General features: G+C 43.7%; 1 protein-coding gene across 1 annotated transcript in view; it reads left to right on the forward strand.

Annotated features, from left to right (window-relative positions):
- Nucleotides 1-20,332, forward strand: part of SCRN1 (secernin 1) — a 62,576-nt gene that overhangs the window by 15,908 nt on the left and 26,336 nt on the right. The window contains exons 2-3 of the mRNA XM_069088633.1: nucleotides 3,386-3,545; nucleotides 14,502-14,683. Coding sequence (XP_068944734.1) covers nucleotides 3,387-3,545; nucleotides 14,502-14,683 — 341 coding nt within the window. The 5' untranslated portion in view covers nucleotide 3,386. The remainder of the gene's footprint in view (nucleotides 1-3,385; nucleotides 3,546-14,501; nucleotides 14,684-20,332) is intronic.

Consider the following 20,332-nt stretch of genomic DNA (forward strand, 5'->3'; position numbering starts at 1 on the left):
GGCAGGGGCTTGTTCATTGTGACCATTCAGAAATATCTCTGGCTTCACATCCTATGGTCCCTGCTTGGTCACAGAATTCAGCAGAAAAATGAGCTCCTTCAGCTCCACAGATTGCTGGACATCTGTCGCCAACCCTCACCACTGCATTAAAATGGACCGAGAACATTTGGTTGTTCAGCAGGAGTCCTGACGGAATGGTCAGCAGCAGCCAAGGAGCTTATGGGAGTTTTAGCAGCTTTTCTAAAGCTGGGTCCTTGGCTTTAGATGCAGGGTTGGTGAGTTACCATCTTCCAGAGAGGCAAAGAGGGGGAGGTTTAATTTTTTTTTTATTGATCTGACCTTGTCAAGGACAGCGTACCATAAAATATTGATTGTGTGTGTAGATAAGATATAAATAACCTCTAATGTATCACTCTTTTTTCCAACCATACCTAAAGTAGAAGTAGGAAGATGGAGGAAAACTCCTCTGTGTGTGTGTGTGTCAGAAAGAGAGAGAGAGAGAGAGAGAGAGAGAGAGAGAGAGAGAGAGAGAGAGCAAATAAAGGAGAAGTCATTTTTTTGGTATAGGGGTGCTTTCCAGTGTGGGAAGCTCCATCCACCAATACAGACTGACAGATTGCAACCCATGTGGCAGCTTGGCATGGTTAAAAAGAGTCCCAGCTCTAACTTTATGGTCACCTTTGGAGCGCTCCCACAGGTCCAATCTAGTTTATTGGTGACTATACAAACTGGTCCACTCAGCCTGTCTTTGTCTACTGATTGACTCTAGACACCAGATTATACTTTAGCTTCACATCCTGTCCAGGCATCTCATCATCTCCTTTGCAGTATCTGTCCCCTTCCGCCTCAAACCCGCAGAACAAAGCTCCTCTTCCTGGTCCGAATCACACGACTTCTCCTATGAGAATGTAATATCCTTAAGGTCAGGAATTGTCTCTTAGAATCTTTTTACTCCCAGAAATTAGCACAGTAGCCAACTCACAGTGCTGCTTACTAAATGCTCATTCATTCGTATATGTTCCATACCACATGAATACAATCTTCCGAGTTTGTTTATAAGGGAAACAGACATCAAAGTTTGACATCCACAGGTTTTCAGACAATCAAGAATATCAATCAAAGAAACAATCTCCTGTATTGGCAAGCTTGTTCCTCCATCCTAAAACGTCTTAAATTTCCTGGCCAAGTCCTTCATTCCCCATCATCCTTCTCCAAGGTTTGGCTTTAGATTATCCTTCTCCTTAGCCCAGAATGAGCCTGCCCTGTTTTTCCCATGGAACATTCCTCTCCCCCTTCCTTTCAGAATTGGGAATCAGCACCAACAGGGCTCACCTGTCTATTCAACAATCCCAGGCTCCCTCAGCTAATCAAGATCCCTGGCTCAGCCTTGGGTGCCACAAGCAAGCAGTGTCTTTGAATTGGAAGGAAATGAAGAGGTCACTTAGTCCCACCTGAGCGATAACACCTTCTACAAGTCAGCCAGCATTTATTAAGCACCACACAGAGAAAAAATTAGGTGCAAAATTAATTCACTGAACCTCTCTAAGCATCACCTTCCTCTCTTGTGAAGGGATAATAATACTTGTATTACCTACTTCTCTGGGTTGTGAGGAAACTGTTTCATGAGCCTTAAAGGACAGGAGAAACAGAGCTGGAAGTAGGATTCGGCAATTGGAGTTTTGTCTCAGGGTGCTGAAATCTAGGGGATGTGTGCATCTTCTCTGGAGCAATTTGGAGACCAGTTCCCTTGCACTTCACATCTTCGCCCACTGTGCTATCCTCTACCAACCTGCACAACATGGCATGATCCTGTTTTTTCATCCCACTCAGGGACATCCCTAAGTGCCCTTCCTCCCCATAGTGCCCTCTCCCGGGACCCACATCTTCCACCTTCCCTACCCCAATTCATTCCAAGGTGCAGACTGGGCTTTCTGGGAGGAAGGAAGGCTGCTCTGTTTTAGTGCGACTACATTTGTGGTTAGACTGTCCTTTGCATTACTATCTCCCCCCAATTGCTTTTGCACCAGATGAGAGAATTCTAAGTTATGACTCTGAATAGAAACATGTTAAATTGTTAAGCTTTTAGTGGGAGGCAGTGTGGTGAGCCCTACATTTGGATTTGGAGTCCAAAGACCAGGATTCTTGTTCTAGTCCAACCTCTTAAGAGCCTTGGGCAAATCACCTAAAATCTCTGGGCCTCTTGCCTCATCTGTAAAACAAGGCGGTTTCCCTCCATGATCCCTGAAGTCCCAGCCTTCCTAACCATAGGATATTAGCTCTATATTAAAGTGATATACAGAGGGAGGAACCAATAAGTCATGTATGGATGTTGGTCAATATAGATGTTATTGATTGGAGCAGAGGTCTGGATCAGGGGAGTAGAGACCTCAGGGGTGGGGAGCACTTCATTGTTGTACAGCTGAAACAAGATTTTAAAAAGACAATTTTTCTTCTTCTCACTGGTCTTTTCTTGCTCCCTCAATTTCAACCATATGGCAGCATGGAACCCTGCCAGCCCTGCGGGTGGGGCTTGGGACACAACCGAGTGGAGTGTTCTTGCTTTCCTAGGAGGCGACAGATTGCTGCTTTTTTGTCCTTTCCCTTTTGCCATTGCACTTTTAGCTGCTTCTCATGTCCATTGCCATTCTAGTACTGAACTGTTTTGTAATTATTTGTATTTATTCTTTATATGTTTCTCTCTACCTATCCATCAACCTATTTATCTATCTACCCAATTATCCATCAATCCATCCATTTAACTATCTATAGCTTTACATCTATCTATCCATCTTTCTATTCCTATATCTATTTATCTATCCATTCATCTATTCATTTGTCTACCTATCTATCCATCCATTTATCTATCTCACTGTTCATCTATCTACCCTTCTATCTATCCATCCATCCATCTATCTATACATTTATCTAACCATCCATCTGTCTAGTTGTCTATCCACCCACCCATCCATCCAACATCTATCTATCCATCTAACCGTTCATCCATCCGTCTATTTATCCATCCATCCATCCATACATCCATGTTGTCAATCCTAACAGTATATAAGCTCCTAGAAGGGTCCTATTACACTGTTGTCTTTGTATCCCCAGCACTTGGCACACAGTAGGTGCCTATTAAATGTTTGTTGATTGGTTTATTTTTAGCCCCAAGGGGTACTCAGTGGCATCACTTATAGCTGACCAGTCTTGATTATACCACAATTTTACTCCTTCTCGTTTGCCAGCTGGGATTTCTTCATGACCAACAATGCACACAGTTCAATACTAATGTTATTTAGTGGATAAAATACTCTGGGGAAAAATACTATGCTGATGGCATGTCCTGTGTTCATCCCAGCTTCATGGGCGTGTGGTGTTCTCTTTTCAGGATGTCTGTGGCTCCTCCCAGCTACTGCTTTGTGGCTTTTCCACCACGGGCCAAGGAAGGGCTGGTGGTGTTTGGGAAAAACTCGGCGAGGCCCAGAGATGAGGTCCAGGAGGTTGTCTACATCGCAGCTGCCGACCACGAGCCTGAGAGCAAAGTGCAGGTGAGTGATATGGGATCCGTGCCTTCTTTTGTGGTTTGTGGCTTTTTGTCTTTCTTCCTCTCTTCACTCTGGGCTGACTTAGCTCATGCCACCATGATGTTCACTCTGTGAAGCATGTGTGTTGGTCCCAGCTGCCACCTGGGCTGTTTGGTGCTATTTCTTTGGCTCCAGGTACTAAAAAGTAGTAGCCAATACGTATACCTGTCACTCCCATGTGTCTTGAAGAGGAATGTGAACAGATTCCCCCAGTCCTCAGGTACAAATTTTATCAGCATCTAAGGGAAAGTTTCCGTTGTTAGTTTCAGGAGAAACAGATCTTCCTAAATGAAGTATATGGGACCGAGAATCAGGAGAGATTTTGGTTTGAATTTTGGAGCTAGCAAAAGAAAATTCATCTCTGATTCAAGTTGGTTTTAATCTCCAGAGGGAATAGGAGATAACTTTAGCAGACAGACCCCACCCGGGTTTCAGAGGAATGATGTTGGAGCCACAGCAGGAAAAAGCACCTGGTGCATTACAGCAAGCTTTTATTGTTCTTAACTTGGTGTGGGAATGCCTGGTCCCATCGCCCACACAGTGGGGCATCTGGGTCATCAGTAGGGCACAGAGCAAGAGCTAGAAGTGACTTTGGTGGTCATCTCATCCAAGTCTCATTTTATAGGTGAAAAGCAGAGAACCAGACAGGCTGCGACTTCCTCAAGGGCACACGGGCAGTATTGGCAGAACTGGGACTTGAACTCAGGTCCTGTGTCTCCCAGCTGGGTACTCTCTTCCACTGTGTCTCCTTCCCTCCCTCAAGTTTAGTGACTTGAGTCAGTGGCAGTGATTGGCTCTGTAACATCTGATTTGTCTCTTACCATTTGGTTGTAGGGTCCTCAAGGGCAGGAACTGTCTTTTACCTTTCTTTGTAATCCCAGCACTAGCACAGTGCCCAGAAAATAGTAGGTATTTCATAAATGTTTATCAACTGACTGATGGATATCACAGCTTTTAAAGATCCCTGTCCAACTCCAGGTGTTCAGTCTGGTGTGATGCCGGGTTGGAGGCTTTTGAGTTGGATCCCCAAGGTCCAGAGGTTAGATTTATCCTTGTCCTTGATTTTGTGCTGTGTGCAGCAGTCCCTGAAAGCTCTATCCCACATCAGGGAGAGTGAAGGGCATCATTGGCCTCCCCAGTTTTCTTTTCCTGAGGCTGACGTTTCTTCTTAGTTCAGCCTGAGTGAGGGCTGCTCCAACTGGAGCTCTGGTCTACCAGCCTCTTTTCAAAAACCTTTGGTTGGTTCAAAAACCTTGGGGTTCCTCAGAGACCATTTAGACAATCGATTGGTCCTCCAGAACTTATTAAGCACCTACTGTTTGTAAGACCATTTACCACCAAGTGACCTATATAAGAAATTTCTGAGACAGATTCTTGGCAGTTTGGGGGTGTGTAGCTGGACTAACCACAGTCATGGGGAAGTGGTAAAGCCCTGTTCTTGTTTAATGTTGCTTTTTATTCCAAGGTTCAGAGAAACCACAACTTAAATCATTCCCAGGATTTCCACTGGAGTATGTTTTCTATAGATGCTGCCCTTCGTAAGTGTCATGTTAGCTTTAATAATAATAATATATGACATTTATGTTGTTAAGTCTACAAGAATGTATTAAGTGCCTGCCATGCACCGACAACCATTGTGCTTCCATGGAGGAGACAACAAAGGGCAAAGCCTTAGTCCCTACCCCCAAGGAGCTCTCTGTTTAATGGAGACAAAAACAAGCATACAACGATACATAAACAAGATGAAGGCTTGGTCCATTGGAGAAGTCTCAGAAGGAAGGCACTGGCATGAAGGGGGGCTGGGAGAAGTTTCTTGTAGAAGGTGAAGTCTTAGCTGAGCCTGGAAGCCTCACGTCTACACTTGTGGTCAGGACACTGGAAAGAGCGCTGGCTCTGGACACAGAAGTCCTGGGTTCAGGTCCTACCTCCAATGCTGAAAACCTGTATGATCCTGTCACTTGATTTTCCTGTATTTCCAATTTCCTCCTCTGTAAAATGAAGGGGTTAAATAGAGGAGGCTCCTCCCATTATTCAGCTGGTATCTCTTTATGCTGAGAATCTGGCAGACCCTTTTATTAGATGTTTGCAAACCTCGAAGAGGAGCAGCAAGGCAGTGTAGTGGATAGAATGCCATGCCTGAAGTCAGGAAGACCTGAGTTCAAATCTGGCTATGTGACCTTGGCCACTTAACCTTGGCTGCCTCAGTTTCCCTATCTGTAAAACAGCTGGAGAAGGAAATGGCAAACCCATCCAGTATCTCTGCCAAGAGAACCCCAAATGAGGTCACAGAGAGTTGGATACAATTGAAACCACTGAAGAAGAAAAAGTCTCCAAGAGGCATGTGTGTTTATGTCTGCCTTATGTCTGTCCCAATGCATTCATTGACAAATGCTTTGGGATTTGGAATCCCTGCCTTATCATTCAGCTCATACGAGGATAATAACAGCAAATCCACAGTCACACTTTCTGTGACCCTTGGGTTTGTTTCAGTGAACACAGCAGCTTTGTGACTTTGCCTCTGGCCAGAAAACAAGGCAGAGGGGCAGTCTTCCTTTCCATTCAGAAGAGACCCATCTACCTGACCTACCCTCACGTCATCTATTTGCACTGTGGTAGTCTCAAGACATCCAGACCCCATCAAATAAATACATTTCCAACACTGGGGAAATACTGAGTTAGAGAGAAGTCTTAGAACTTTCCATTTGACATATATGGGTCCTAGCCTTACCCAGCTGGGCCTTATCCACTGGTTCTGAATCCTTTTGGTGTTATGGACTCTATTGACAATCTAGTGAGGTCTTTCCAGATTCATGTATTTAAATGCCTAAAATAAAATCATAGCAAGTGCCAAGCCTGGAGTCAGGAAGATCTGGGTTCAAATCTGGCCTTGGACACTTACTAGCTGAGTGACCATGTAACCTCTGTTGGACTCCATTTTCTCATCTGTAAAGTGGGGGTGTTAATAGCACCTATCTGCCAGGGTTGTTGTGAGAATCAAATGAGATAATAATTGTAAAGCATTTAGCAAAGTGCCTGGCATATAGTAAACTCTATGTAAATGCTAGCTGTTTTTATTATTAAAATATTGTTGCTTACCCATTTTCAGTTGTGTTCTGCCCTTCGTGATTCCATTTGGGGTTTTCTTGGGAAAGATACTGGAGTGGTTTGTCATTTCCTTCTCCAGCTCATTTTACAGATGAGGGAACTGAGGCAAACAGGGTGAAGTGACTTGCCCAGGGTCACACAGCTAGGAAGTATCTGAGACTGGATTCGAACTCCAAGGCGAGCTCTTTATTCACTTCACCACCTAGTTACCTATTATTAATATGTAGTTACCAAACATTAAACAGTGTTCTTATGCAGTCCTTTGGCATAAGGGAGACCCTCCTGAGAGGACCCTATTGACCCTTGCGTTCTACAACTGGAGTCACAGTGCCCTGCTCCCTCAGTAGAGGGGTGCTTGTTTATGGGTTAAGTCCTTGTCCAGGTATTCAATTTATGTCTAAGGAAAGGCCAGTCAGAGACATTGGGGGAAAGCAATCCCTCAATGAGTTCAGCTACCGAGAATAACATGTAAAACAATGGGAATCAGTACAATGTGAGCCATGGGGAAGAGGGGGAAAAGAGAGAGAGAAAGGGACCCTGCATACAACTCACACACACATGCTAACAGAGTATAACTCACATGGGCAGTTTTGCTTTCAGGAGCATGGAGACGCAGGTCCATTCAGCAGAACGGAGGCACTCGAAGGAGGAGAGGGTGTCCTCCAAAGCGCCCTTCTGAGAGAGGGGTTCTTATACTATGATGTTGGGTAACCTCCCTGGAGCTGGCCACCTGGCATGTCAGGAAGTTAGGGCAATATAATATTTTATTATCAGAGAGAAAATGGTGGTCATAGACAAAGCATTATTTAGGGGACATAGTTGTACCAACCTTCAAAAAACTGTTTTTGTCAGTGTTTTTCTATGGGTATTTCTAGAGATCCTCTCTTAAGGGGAATCCTGTCCTAATGGCCTCAAAAACCATCAGATTTAATCTTCTAACAATGGTTTCCATTCATAAGTTCTATAAGCTACAGCTTCTTTATAGTGGAGACATTGTTGATGTCAACATTTCAGCTTGTGATATCACTGCTTACAACAGAAATGACTCTGGCCACCTTGTCTTTTATCAGCTTTACAAGGAACTGGAATTTTACAAGCACTTCAGCAGTATCAGAAATAGCATCCTAATAATCGTCCCCTCCTCAATCTCCCAGCCCAAAAGCGTCTCCAGGGAGTGAGGAATCTCAGGGAGAAGGGTCCAGTAGTGCCCCTTTCCTCAGCTGCTTAGCCTTTCTCCAGTCCACAACCTTGTATGATCTCAAAGCACCAATGAGAAAACGAGACAAAACAAATTATCTGTGTAGAAGGTGGGAGATTCCAGACCCTGCAGTCTTCTGCCTCTGTGATTCTGTATGCCCATCAATAAATTAGTCTAAATTCATAGAATGTCAGTGTAGGATAGATTGGGATTTCCCTTGATAATATACCCAATGAGAGGTCATCTAGCTTTTGCCTGAAGACCTCCAATAAGGAAGAGGAACCAAAGCATCCTGGGCCACTTGTGGGTCATGCTAGTTATTAGGATGTTACTCCTGACATCAAGCCTAAAGTTGGCTCTTTGCAGTTTCTACCCCCTGCTCCCAGGTCTTCCCTCTTAAACCAATCAGACCGGAGCTAGTCCTTCCACAGGATAACCTTTCAGGGACTTGAAGACAGTCATTGTTTCTTCCCCTGAATCTTTTCTTTTTTCAATTTAAACACACCCAGTTCCTTCTACCAGTTCTTATAAATGGCATGAACTGGACATTCTCCAGTCCTTCCTAGACTATGGCACTCACCACTGTACCCAGTGCTCTGGTCTGATGAAGACAGAAAACTACCTTGCCCAGGGTGTCGCTCTGACTTGTCATGGCTTTGCCCAGGGCCAAAAAGCTCTGTTACGATTCTTCCTGCCCCTTCTCTTTTCCAAGCCTGCCATCGTTTCTAAAGCATTGCCTGCGTCCTGTCATTGTTCCTTAGACTAAGAAGTTTGACTGGCTCATCAGACTGTTTCATAATGGCCCCGTCGGCAGTGCCAGGATTTTCTTCACCCGTCCAAGTACAGTAGGAATGACACAATGAGTGTTTTTTCATTCATTAAACAAATCTATTGTCCTGATGTCTCCATTCCCCCTTTCACTGGACAGTCCCCAGGAATACTGGCTGCTGGAATGTGTAAGGGGGAGGCCAGTGTTGTCATGAGCCCATGGAATAATAAAGGGCTTCCTCTAGAAGAATTGCCTTTTGTGTTTCTGGCTTCTGTTGGGTTCTATGACCTTTGCAATCTGATTTTTCAGCTGTTTTCAGACTGCTTTGATTTTCTACTGTCCAGGTGCTCATGGGTTCATCTGTTAGAAGAAAACTCAAAGATCATCTTGAGTCGATTGGTCATTTTGGAGATGAAGAAATTGACTCCCAGAAAGTGACCTACCCAAGGTCACACAGCTTAGACAGGGATTTTCTGGGTGATTTTAATCTTTATGTTATAAGGACTTCTTAATTATTTGATTTTATTGCTGGCTATTAGGTTTGTGATTTTTCAAAATTATATTTATTATTTTAAAATTCCTTTCAATGATCTCAAACATGAGTATCTCAAAATAAAGAAGAAATTTAAAACACATACACACACTCAGCTGATTCTCTTGATTCCTGGTCCAAGAATTTGGTGGGGTATGAGGAAAAGAACATTGGCCCTAGAGTCAGAAAACTTGGGTTCAAATCCCACCTCTGATGCTTATTACCTGTGAAAAGTTGGACAAGCCATTTTATTTCCCGATGCTTCAGTTTCTCCACTTGTAAATTGAAGGGCATGGACCAGCCCTTCCCAAATCTGGAGCCATGAGCCTCTTTCCCTCACCATCTCCTACAATTGTCACAGCAGAGAATTTAGACTCTCCCTATTATTTATTTATTTATTAAACCTGAATTATCTCTCTAAAGCTTTTGATAGAGAAGAAATTAAGTTATCGTGGTGTTTCAGGGTGTGATTTTGGTTGTATGTGGAAAGTAAAGTGGGGGTGTGTGTGATAATTTAGGTTCAGAAACCACTCTTGTCTTAGTGAGCTAGGTATTTCAAAGCCAGTTTACCTAAGGCTTCTGGAACTAGAAAGTATTGCTAGGCATAGATTGGGCGATGCTTTCATTCCCAAACATAACAAACAGTAAAACTTGCCATGGAGGGAGAGGGCACCCATGCCTGCAGTTAAGCTTTGCAGTGTTTAAATGGCCCAGATATTCTTAGTGTGTGGCCTTTGGCATCCTGAGTACTTGTGGCCTCCAGAAGCCCTGATTGGCTTCATTGTTGGAGAGTGCACGGGCGTGGCCATAGGCTGGCTGCACAGTTTGACCATTTTTATGGGACTGACCCACCATGAAGAGGCTGAGATGGAAGCCCTGTGTCCATCTTGGGAAAGATGAGGAAATCTAGGCAAAACTTAGGGTTCTCTGGAGATTTTTCCTTGTTTCCACTGGGATTGGTTTCTAGTTTATTATCTCGAAGCTTGGCTTTTTGACCTGGGAAGCAGATTTCTTGGTCACATATTAAGGAATTTTCAGATATTTGTTGTTCAGTCGATTTCAGCTGAGTCTGAGTCTTTGTGACCCCATTCAGGGTTTTCTTGGCAAAGGTACTGGAGTGTTTTGTCACTTCCATCTTCAGTACAGATGAGGAAACTGAGGCAAACAGGGTTAAGTGCCTTGCCCAGAGTCATACAGCTACTGTGTCTCAGGTCAGATTTGAACTCAGGTCTTCCTGACTCTAGGTCTGGTGTTCCACTGAACCCCTTTTTAAAATTATAAACTTGACCACCAATAAAATAGATTTCTTTCTTTATTACAAATTTGAAGAAGAATATTTTCAAGATTAGGAATTTCTCCCACTTGAAAAGTTTCCATTTTCAAGGATGTTTTGCTTTAAGACCACCTTCCTAGCGGGGTGCTCTATCTATACCAAGAATGGGACAAGTCATCTTTGTTGTACACAAGAGTACTGAGACGGAATTTGTGGCAGGGTCTCAGGGTCCTGGGAACCTCCAGGATGCTGTCCTCTCCTCTCTGCTAGAGCCAGAATCCTGCAGCTGGGGCCTCAGCACACCTAGGTCCTGGGGTCACTGCTCTCCTCAGGGACCCTGACAAGCCTTCAGTCTGTTCTGACTCCAAAAGGATCTTTGCCCCATCTTCCCATCCTGCCGTTGGCACGTAACGGGATGGGGAGAAGCTGAGGAACATTGAGGGGGACTGTTCATTTTTATGGCAGTACTTTCTATGTGTCTTATTTATTCCCTTGTGACAGAGGAGCTTCAGGGTTTACTGAGTTCACAACAAGGAAAGACTGCATGTTTCAGAAGCTCCAAACCGGGCGGGCTGGGCAGGATTTGTGGGCAACGGCAAATGATGGTGTAAAGGGTTTGCACAATAAATAAAAGCTTAAAAGGAAAAAAAAAACATCCATTAGGGATATTTTTAGTTTATTACACTGCTGAGACTCAGCATTGTGACCTGGGAGGCAGATTTCTTGGCCACATGTTAAAGAGTGTTTAGATAAATAATTGAACTAACTTTAAAAAATAATAAACCTAAAAGTCCTTACAAAATAAGGAGTAAAATAACACACAAAGCTATAAACCTTATAGTATGACTGTATACACACACACACTATATAGTGTATATATAGAAAATGTGTATATGTGTGTATGTAAATATACACGTATGTATATACACATACATATATGTAAATGTTTTAACGAGGTCTCGAGGTATAGTTGAAAATAGACTGGATGTAGTAGCTGAGGACCTTAGTTCAATTAATTCAATAAACATTTAATCGTCACCTACTTTGTGCCAGGCATTGTGTTAGGTGCCAGAGATACAAAAAAAGGCAAAAGTCAGTGGCTGCCCTCAAGGAGTTTACAATCTACCTGCCATAGTTATTGACTGCCCTCTGTGACCTGAGGCAAGTCTTCTCACTTTCCCGGACTCCTCTTTCCTTTTCTGTGGAACAAAGGAGCTGTCCTGGCCAGCCTCTGGGGCCCCTCCCAGCTCCATGGCTATGTGCTGGCTTTGAATCCTTTTCTGAAGCTGACAAGGCTGCTTCACTTTATGTTCAGTCCAACCATTCTCTCCCCATCACATCCCACCTCGGCTCTTTGGTTGTTTCAACAGTATGTCAATGAGACGGATCCGTGGGCTTTACCCAGATGGCCACTGGGCTCGAGGGGCTCTGAGATCCTACCAGCTCGGACATTCTGTGTTTCTGCCAAAACTGGTCTTAATGCTGCTCGATAACTGTCTCTTATCCGTAACACATGGTCTTCTTCCCTGTGGTGACAGGACGGACTGGAATTTAGCACCTCAATAACTCCTCATGGCAAAGGACTGTCAAATGTATTGTCAGTAAGAGGCATTTCCCCCTGAGGAGGGAGGGGTCTGTTTTTGGCTTCAACCAGAGATGTCCTCTTCAAACAACACCAGCCTTGCTGGACTCAATCCATAGCAGAGACTTTCCTAGCCAACTCTGCGTTTCAAAAGAGCAACTCCAGACTTTTGCAGGCTGTAAACAAAGCTGTCCATGATCACTATTTTTTTTTCACCCCTTTGTTTGGTCTGGAACAGTATGTCCCATTGACATCGTAATTTTTGAAGGGTTCTTAACCTAGGGTCATGAACTTATTTGGTTTTTTAAAAAAATATTTTGATATTTCATTACAATTAGTTTCCATGATCGTTCTATGTATTTAAAAACATAATTCTGAGAAGTCCATGGATTTTATCAGACTTGATTGCCAGAGGAGGCCATGACACAAAAAGCTTGAGAACTTTTCTATACCACCCATGGTTTTCTTGTTATTTTTCTATGTCTTTATCAACAAATCTGTATATACGGAGCACCTACTATGTACCTAGTCTTGTGCTAGGCATTATGGGGAATAAGAATGAAGTTTGGGACTTAACTATCCCTCTTCCTAGAAGGTAAGCTTTCTGAGGGCAGGGACTAGGTTTTGTTAATCTTTGTATCTCCAGCATCAAGCAGGGTCAATTTGCACATAGTGAGTGGATCATAAAAGCTTATTGAATGAGAGTTGACTCAAACCCAATAGTGAAACAATTAATTAACTCTTAACCTTAAGCTTCCAGAGGGTAGGGAATTTCTTATGTGTCTTTGTATCCTAGGTTCCTCCCACAATTCCTGGAAAATAGTAGGTCCTTAGTAGATGCTTGTTGATTAAATGAGGAAGGAAAATGGAATTTCCTAGAAGGGAATATTTAATGACAATTGAGATGACAAATTCCATAGAATGGGGGATATGGAAGCCTGATTACAGGAATTTAAGAAGGGAATAGCTGGATAGGAAGTACAGATAGTTGTAGATGAGTTTTGGGAGATCTGGAATTTAAAAAGGGGAGAATTTGGATGGTAATTTGAATGGTCAAATCAAGGCTTGTTTTTTAAGATAAAGGAGATTTGATAATGTTTGAAAGCTGGAGAGAGACAGAGAGACGCAGAGAGAGAGAGAGACAGACAGACAGACAGAGAGAGAGACATGCACAGAGAGGGGGGGAGGGAGAGAGGGAAAGAGGGGGGAGAGAGAGGAAGAGACAGAGACAGAAAGATACAGAAAAGGAGGGAAGGAAGGAGAAAGGGAGAGACAGAGACAGAAAGGAAAGAGAGAAAGAGAGAGAAGGTAATGGCTCATTTATACAGTCCTTTAAGGCACTATGTTTCAGCAGAGTCAGGGGACCAGCTGTGTGACTCTGGACAAGTCACTTCACTGCTGTCTACCTCAGTTTCCTTATCTGTAAAATGGGACACCTCCCTCCCAGGGTGGTTGTGAAGATCAAATGAGATATTTGTAAGGTATTTAGCACAGTGCTTGATACATACTAGGTACTTAATAAATGCGTGTTTCTCTTATTCCTATAAGATGAAGGATTGGACCAGATGTCTTTTCCAGACTTATATCTATGGACTTCAGGTTCACAAAGATCCTGGAGATGCAGACAGTCAGAGGCTTGCCGACTCAGAACTGAAAGGTCATTTGCAAATGAGAGAAGTAAAGCCCAGGAAAAGGAGAGTGATGGCGTGATTGCCCAAGGTCACGTAGGTGGTTAAAAGTGGCAGCAAGGAACTTGAACTCGGGTCCTCAGTGTCCTGATCCGGCACTGTGTCCTGAGGCAAGAACGATGCACTCGAGGAAGTGAGGAGAGATGGGTCCAAAATCCTGGTGCGTTTTGTTGAGGGGGAGAGAGCTTGAAGGTGATGCCAGTGAAATCTATGTTCCAGAAGTTCTGGCCAAGATGAGAGGGCTTTGGGAGGGTCCTGACGATGGCCTGTCTGCCATGTGATGGCCAGGCTGGTGCAGTGTGGACGGGGACAGCCCCAAGTTGGCTGCTCAGGGATTCATTTTTCTGCCAAAGTAATCCTCTAATGCTGACCAGGGGTCATGATCTGGATCTATCCTCACACTGTTGGAATTGTGGGTCCTTAAAATATGATCTTATTATGCCTAGTTTATGGCAAAAGTGCCACAGAAAAGTGTAGAGGCCACTTTGGGGATGAACATCTCCATGCTTGTCCTCTGCCTACCTCATGACTGGGTGTGCACATGCCTGGCACACAGTCATTGCTTAATAAAAGCTTATCGATTGATTGTAGGTGGACTTAGATTGCATTTAAAAAGCAAAATAAAGTATCTGGGCAGTTGATGGGTCCCACAGAATGTAAATTTTTTGTCTTTTTGTCTTTGTATCTTCAGGACAGCAACCAACACACAGTAGGTGCTTAATAAATGCTGGTTAAACTGAACCGGATTTTCTCTTACCTTCTTCCTTTCTTAGTGTACATACATTGAAATTGACCAGGTCCCGAGGACACATGCCATTGTGATCAGCAGACCTGCCTGGCTGTGGGGTGCAGAAATGGGAGCCAATGAGCATGGCGTCTGCATTGCCAACGAAGCCATCAGCACCAGAGAGCCAGCCCCTGAGAATGAAGCCTTACTGGGGATGGACCTGGTCAGGTAGGTGGAGGCTTTACTGGAGAAGAGAAGCTACTAGTAAGTGGGTTTGTCACCCAAGAGAGACAGGCAAATGCATGCACACACACTGAGTGCTAGATACTGCCCTGTGCATACAGGAAGGCAGAGAAAAACCATTTAGCAAGCACCTACAATACATCAGGAATTGTTTTAAGCATTTTACAAATATCTTATTTGGTACAGGGCTTGAAATGGGAAGTAGGTCTGAGGACAGCAAAGATTCCCCTCCCTTTCCCCCAATTTATAGATGGGAAAGCCAAGTTTCAGAGAAGTGGGATGGTTTCTCTGGGATGATCTTGTGGCTAGTAAATTGGAACTCAGGTCTTTCCTGATCTCCAGTGCTCCTTCCAGGACCTGCTGTGCCTCTCATCTGCAGGCCTGTCCCACTAATTTGGACCACTCCACCCAAGGTTTTCTAGTGGCACAACACAGTGCCATGGAAAGAATGCTACATTTGAACTTTGGAGAGAACCCTGGCTCCATCCAGAGATCATAGAGCAGTGAATTACCAGGGTTAGCCTAGTTTTTCTTCAAGACTTCGGGCACATCACTGAACTTTCAAGAGCCTCAATTTCCTCTTCTGTAAAATTGGGAAGAGTTGGACTAGAGTAATTCTAGGATCCCTCCAGGTTCTAAAACTCTGAGCCCTCTTTCTCACCCATGTGTACCCCCCACCCCAAATTATTTCTTTCCCCTCTCCTCCAACCCCACACAAGAGATGAAGGGATTGTGCCAAAGGACATGCTCAAGTTTTTTACATTCTCTGAAGTAATGGGATGCCATCAGAGGGCTCAGGTGATTAATCCCACCAGGTGGAGAGGCAGGAGGCCTGAGTTCGGGACCTAGCCAAGCCTTTAGGAATATAAGGTCAAAGATTTGGAACCAGAAAGACTCTCAGATGCCAACTAGTCTGAGTTGTGTGACTGTGAGAAAACTGTTTCCCCTCAGTTTCCTCGTCTGTAAAATAAGAACATTGAATTAGACATTCTTCAAGGTCCCTTTCATCTTGAAAAATCTGAGCAGTCACCATATCCTGGGCTCTGTTCTATGAGATAATTTACCCTAATCTATTGCTCCCTTTCTTCTTCTCCCAAAAAATTCCTCTCTCACCTCTTAGTTTTATTTTTTAGATATCATCCCTTCATATTCAACTCATCCTGTGCCCTCTGTCTATGTATACATGTACAAATGCCCACACTCAGATATATATTTGAATATACATACATATATAAATGTATACATACATATATACATACATGTATATTCCCTTCAACTATCTTCATATTGAGAAAAGTCTTATGAGCTACAATTATTGTTTTTCCATGTAGGAATGTAAATAGTTTAACTTTAATAAGTTCCTTATGATTCTTTTTCCTGTTTACCGTTTCATGCTTTTCTTGCTTCTTGTATTTGAAAGTCAAATTTTCTTTTCAGCTCAGGTTTTTTCATCAAGAATGCTTGAAAGTCCTCTATTTCATTGAATAACCAAAATTTCCCCTGAAACATGGTACTCAGTTTTGCTGGGTAGGTGATTCTTGGTTTTAGTCCTAGCTCCTTTGACTTCTGGAATATCATATTCCAAGCCCTTTGGTTCCTTAATGTAGAAGCTTCTGGGTCTTGTGTTATCCTGATTGTGTTTCCACAATACTCAAATTATTTCTTCCTGACTGCATGTAATATTTTCTTCTTGACCTGGGAACTCTGGAATTTGGCTATAATATTCCTAGCGGTTTTCTTTTTGGGATTTTTTTCAGGAGGTGATTGGTGAAGTCTTTCAATTTCTATTTTGCCCTCTGGTTCTAGAATATTGGGGCAATTTTGCTTGATAATTTCTTGAAAGATGGTGTCTAGGCTCTCTTTTTGATCATGGCTTTCAGGCAGTCCAATAGTTTTTAAATTCTCTCTCCTGGGTCTATTTTCCAGGTCAGTGGTTTTTCCAATGAGATATTTCACATTGCCTTCTATTTTTTCATTCATTTGGATTTGTTTTATAGTATCTTGATTTCTCATAAAGTCATTAGCTTCCAATTGTTCCAATCTAATTTTGAAGGAGTTATTCTCTTCAGTGACTTTTTGAAATTCCTTTTCCATCTGGCAAATTGGGCTTTTTAAAGCATTCTTCTCCTCATTGGCTTTTTGGGCCTCTTTTGCCATTTGAGTTAGTCTGCTTTTTAGGGTGTTATTTTCTTCAGCATATTTTTGGGTCTTCTTTATTTATTTTGCTTTTTTTGGAGGGCAGTTGGGGTTAAGTGATTTGCCCAAGGTCACATGACTAGTAAGTGTTAAGTGTCTGAGGCTGGATTTGAACTCAGGTCCTCCTGACTCTAGGGCTGGTACTCTCTTCACTGTGCCACCTAGCAACCCCTTTAGGTCTCCTTTAGCAGGCTGTTGACTTGCTTTTCATGATTTTCTTGCATCATTCTCATTTCTTTTCCTAATTTTTCCTCCACTTCTCTTACTTGATTTTCAAAATCCTTCTTGAGCTCCTCCATGGCCTGTAACCAGTTCACATTTTTCTTGGAGGTTTTTGATGCAGGAGTTCTGACTTTGATGTCTTCCTCCTGCTCCATGCCTTGATCCTTTTTGTTGCCAAAAAAGGATTCTGTTGTCTGTTTGTTCTTCCATTGCCTCCTCATATTGGCAGCCAATTACTTGACTTTTGAGCTCTTTGCCACAGCAGAACTCTGCTCCCAGAATGGAGAGAACTATGTCCCAAGTCGCAGGGGTTGGGTGCCCTCTCTGCAGCCCCTACATGCTCTGGCTCACTGGTCACACATCCCAGGACCACCATCCAAGACCAAGATCCAGATCCAAGCAAGTCAAAACAAAAGCATTTACCCTCTGAATGGTCTCTTGGTCCTGCTACAATCTGCAGGCCAGAAGTTCCGGAAGGAGCCACACAGCAGGGATGCAGCCCCCGCGCCTTCTCTGCATCTCGCTTTGGGCTAGCGGCCGGACTGCACTCTTCTATCCTCCCCTGGACCAACCAAGTTCTGCACTGACCTTTTACTTTGTCTTTGGCATTTATGGATCGAGAAGTCTGGAAACCGCTACTGCTGCTGGTGATTTACTCTCTGAAGTCTGCTCCAAGCACCGCTGGTGGGGGCCACCCTGGGGCTAAAACTGGCCTCAGGAGGACTGCCCTTGACTCCTACTGTGCTGCTATGGACCCCTCCTGCCGGCCTGCTGGGCTGCCTTCAGCAGGAGATTTGTTTCTCTCTGTCACTTTGTGGGTTCTGTAGCTCTAAAGTTTGTTTAGAGTCATTTTTTACATGTATTGGAGGAGGTGGAAGCCCTGTTTCTACTCCACCATCTTGGCTCCACCCCCTGGGGCTCTGTTCTACGTCAAGATCAGTGCATAGCAAACAAAACACAATTTTGTCATTTTTTGTTATTTAGTCCTTTCCGTCATGTCCGCTCTATGGGAGTTTTCTTGGCAGCGATACTGGAGTGGTTTGCCACTTCCTTCTCTAGCTCATTTGACAGATGAGGAAACTGAGGCAAAAAGGGTTAAGTGACTTTTCTAGAGTCACACAGTCTGAGGTCAGATTTGAACTGGGCCCCAGACTTAGCACTTTATCCACTGTGACACCTCGATGCCCATTTAGGACATAGCTTCCACCCAAACCCTTCAGTACAACAGCAAATATTTTGGTGGCATCAGTGTACTACCCTCATTTTACAAATACGTAGACAAGGTCTGGTCTGAAATCTGCTGGGTCAAAGACCATGTATCCAGGTCCAGGTAAGAGCTGAGCCATCACTGAGCTCCGTGTCTGTTTCTGTCCATTCTTGGCATTTCCCCTGCCCACCTCTGCCTCCTCGCTAGCACAGTCCCTGACTTATATCAAGTGCTTCATAAAGAAATGCTTGTTGCTTGGTTGATTTGTGGGACCTTGAGGAAACTTTCCCTGTTGCTATTCTAACCTGTCAGCCAAGAATGACAAAGGCAGCACCTGCTGGTGTTTAATCAGTGGGTCCATCTTAGCTTTCTCCTACCTAGCCCTGCAGTGTGTGAGCCAAGCTCACAGACAGCTCCTGGGAAAGCTCAGCAGGACACAAGCTCTTGAGTCTCATTTCAAAAGGGAGAACTTTGCACCTGAGTCTCTGTTCAGAGCTTAGCTATATGACCCCAGATTGAGCGGGATCCCACTCACTTGTCACATTTAGAGGGAAAGCAGCCTCTGCCAATCTCCTAAGGCTCTGCAGTGACATGCATTTTTACCCTTTCTGCCTTTTTCTTCACCCCTCACTGAATTAAGGCTCCGAATAGTATCAAGTCAGAAGGCACAACAAGGCACAACTGCCATGGTCTGTGCCATCCACCCCAGGCTCTCAAAGATCCTGCAGTTACCACCTCTGTTCTTGCTAGAGCACCTTATTCAATTAGAGGGTAGGATTTCAAGTTTGCAGGCTGGCAATTGCCATCCTGTTCTCACCACCCCACTGGTATATCCTTGGCATTTCCCTGTGAGAGAGATCACAGAAGGATGAGTTACTGGGGTTAGCCTTCCTTTCATGGCTTTCAGTACAATTTTAGCAATGAAGGATTCTTTGAAGCGTCTTCTCTGGGTGTGGCACTCATAGTAGGGTGCAGGGAAATCAAAGCTGCATGATAACTATAATATCTACTTTTTGCCACGAGGGGAGCTGGGAGCCTGTTGCCTACAATGGTGGAGCCTAAGGATGAACTCCAGATGATATCTTTGGAGATTTTGCCAGAGTAAATGCTGGGTGGGGAAAGTGAGTCAAAGACAGAGAGAATATTTGGGGGATGGCTCCTGAGGTCAAACCAGATCTATGTGAGTCCACAGCCTGGCATCTTGGGCCTTGGGCTAGGCTTATCTATGTGTCCACTGATCTTTTGAGTAGGATATAAGCTCCCTGAGAGCAGAGACTGGGTTTTGTTCTGTTTGTTTATTTTTTTTTACTTTGTGGCCCTAGCAAATAGTACCCAATAAGGTGATTGGCATCCAGGAAGCTGGCAGCAGGTGGGCTTTGAGAGAAGCAAGGCAAGACCCTAGTCCTGGAGGCATTGAGGCATGGGACAGATCACACAGAAGTCACTCAGTCAGCCAGCATTTTTCATTTTATTTTTTAAAATTTTATTATTTATTTTTTTAGCATTCATTTATTAAAAAAATTTTTTTAGTTCCAAATTCTCTCCCTCCCTCCAGCCCCTTCTCTACCCATTGAGAAAGCAGGTCCTGTGATACAAGTGAAGTCACTGTATTTTTTATTAAGTGCTTCCTGCATGCCAGGTACTGTGCTAAGCAGTAGGGCTACAAAGAATAGTTAAAAAAAAACAACAAAAAGACCACAACCTCTTCCCTCAGGAAGCTTGAAATCTAAAGGGTGAGACAAGCATGAAAAAACACTAGGGACACAGAAGTGTGTGTGTGTATGTGTATATGTATATGTATATATATACACATACATATATATACATACATAAACCCACTATACATATATATGCACACATGAACACTCACATTTCATATATATACACACATATATGTATGTATTAGACAGAAGTTTATCTGAGAGGAAGAGTCTCCAGCCGGGGAAGGCTTGGATTTAACAAGAGTCTTGAGGAAAGCTAAGAGGGAGAGCATTCCAGGCATGGGCACA

The sequence above is a fragment of the Petaurus breviceps genome, unplaced genomic scaffold (genome assembly GCF_028583685.1).
Source record: "Petaurus breviceps papuanus isolate PSGF00001 unplaced genomic scaffold, PetGlider_PUasm1.0 185, whole genome shotgun sequence".
Taxonomy (NCBI): domain Eukaryota; kingdom Metazoa; phylum Chordata; class Mammalia; order Diprotodontia; family Petauridae; genus Petaurus; species Petaurus breviceps.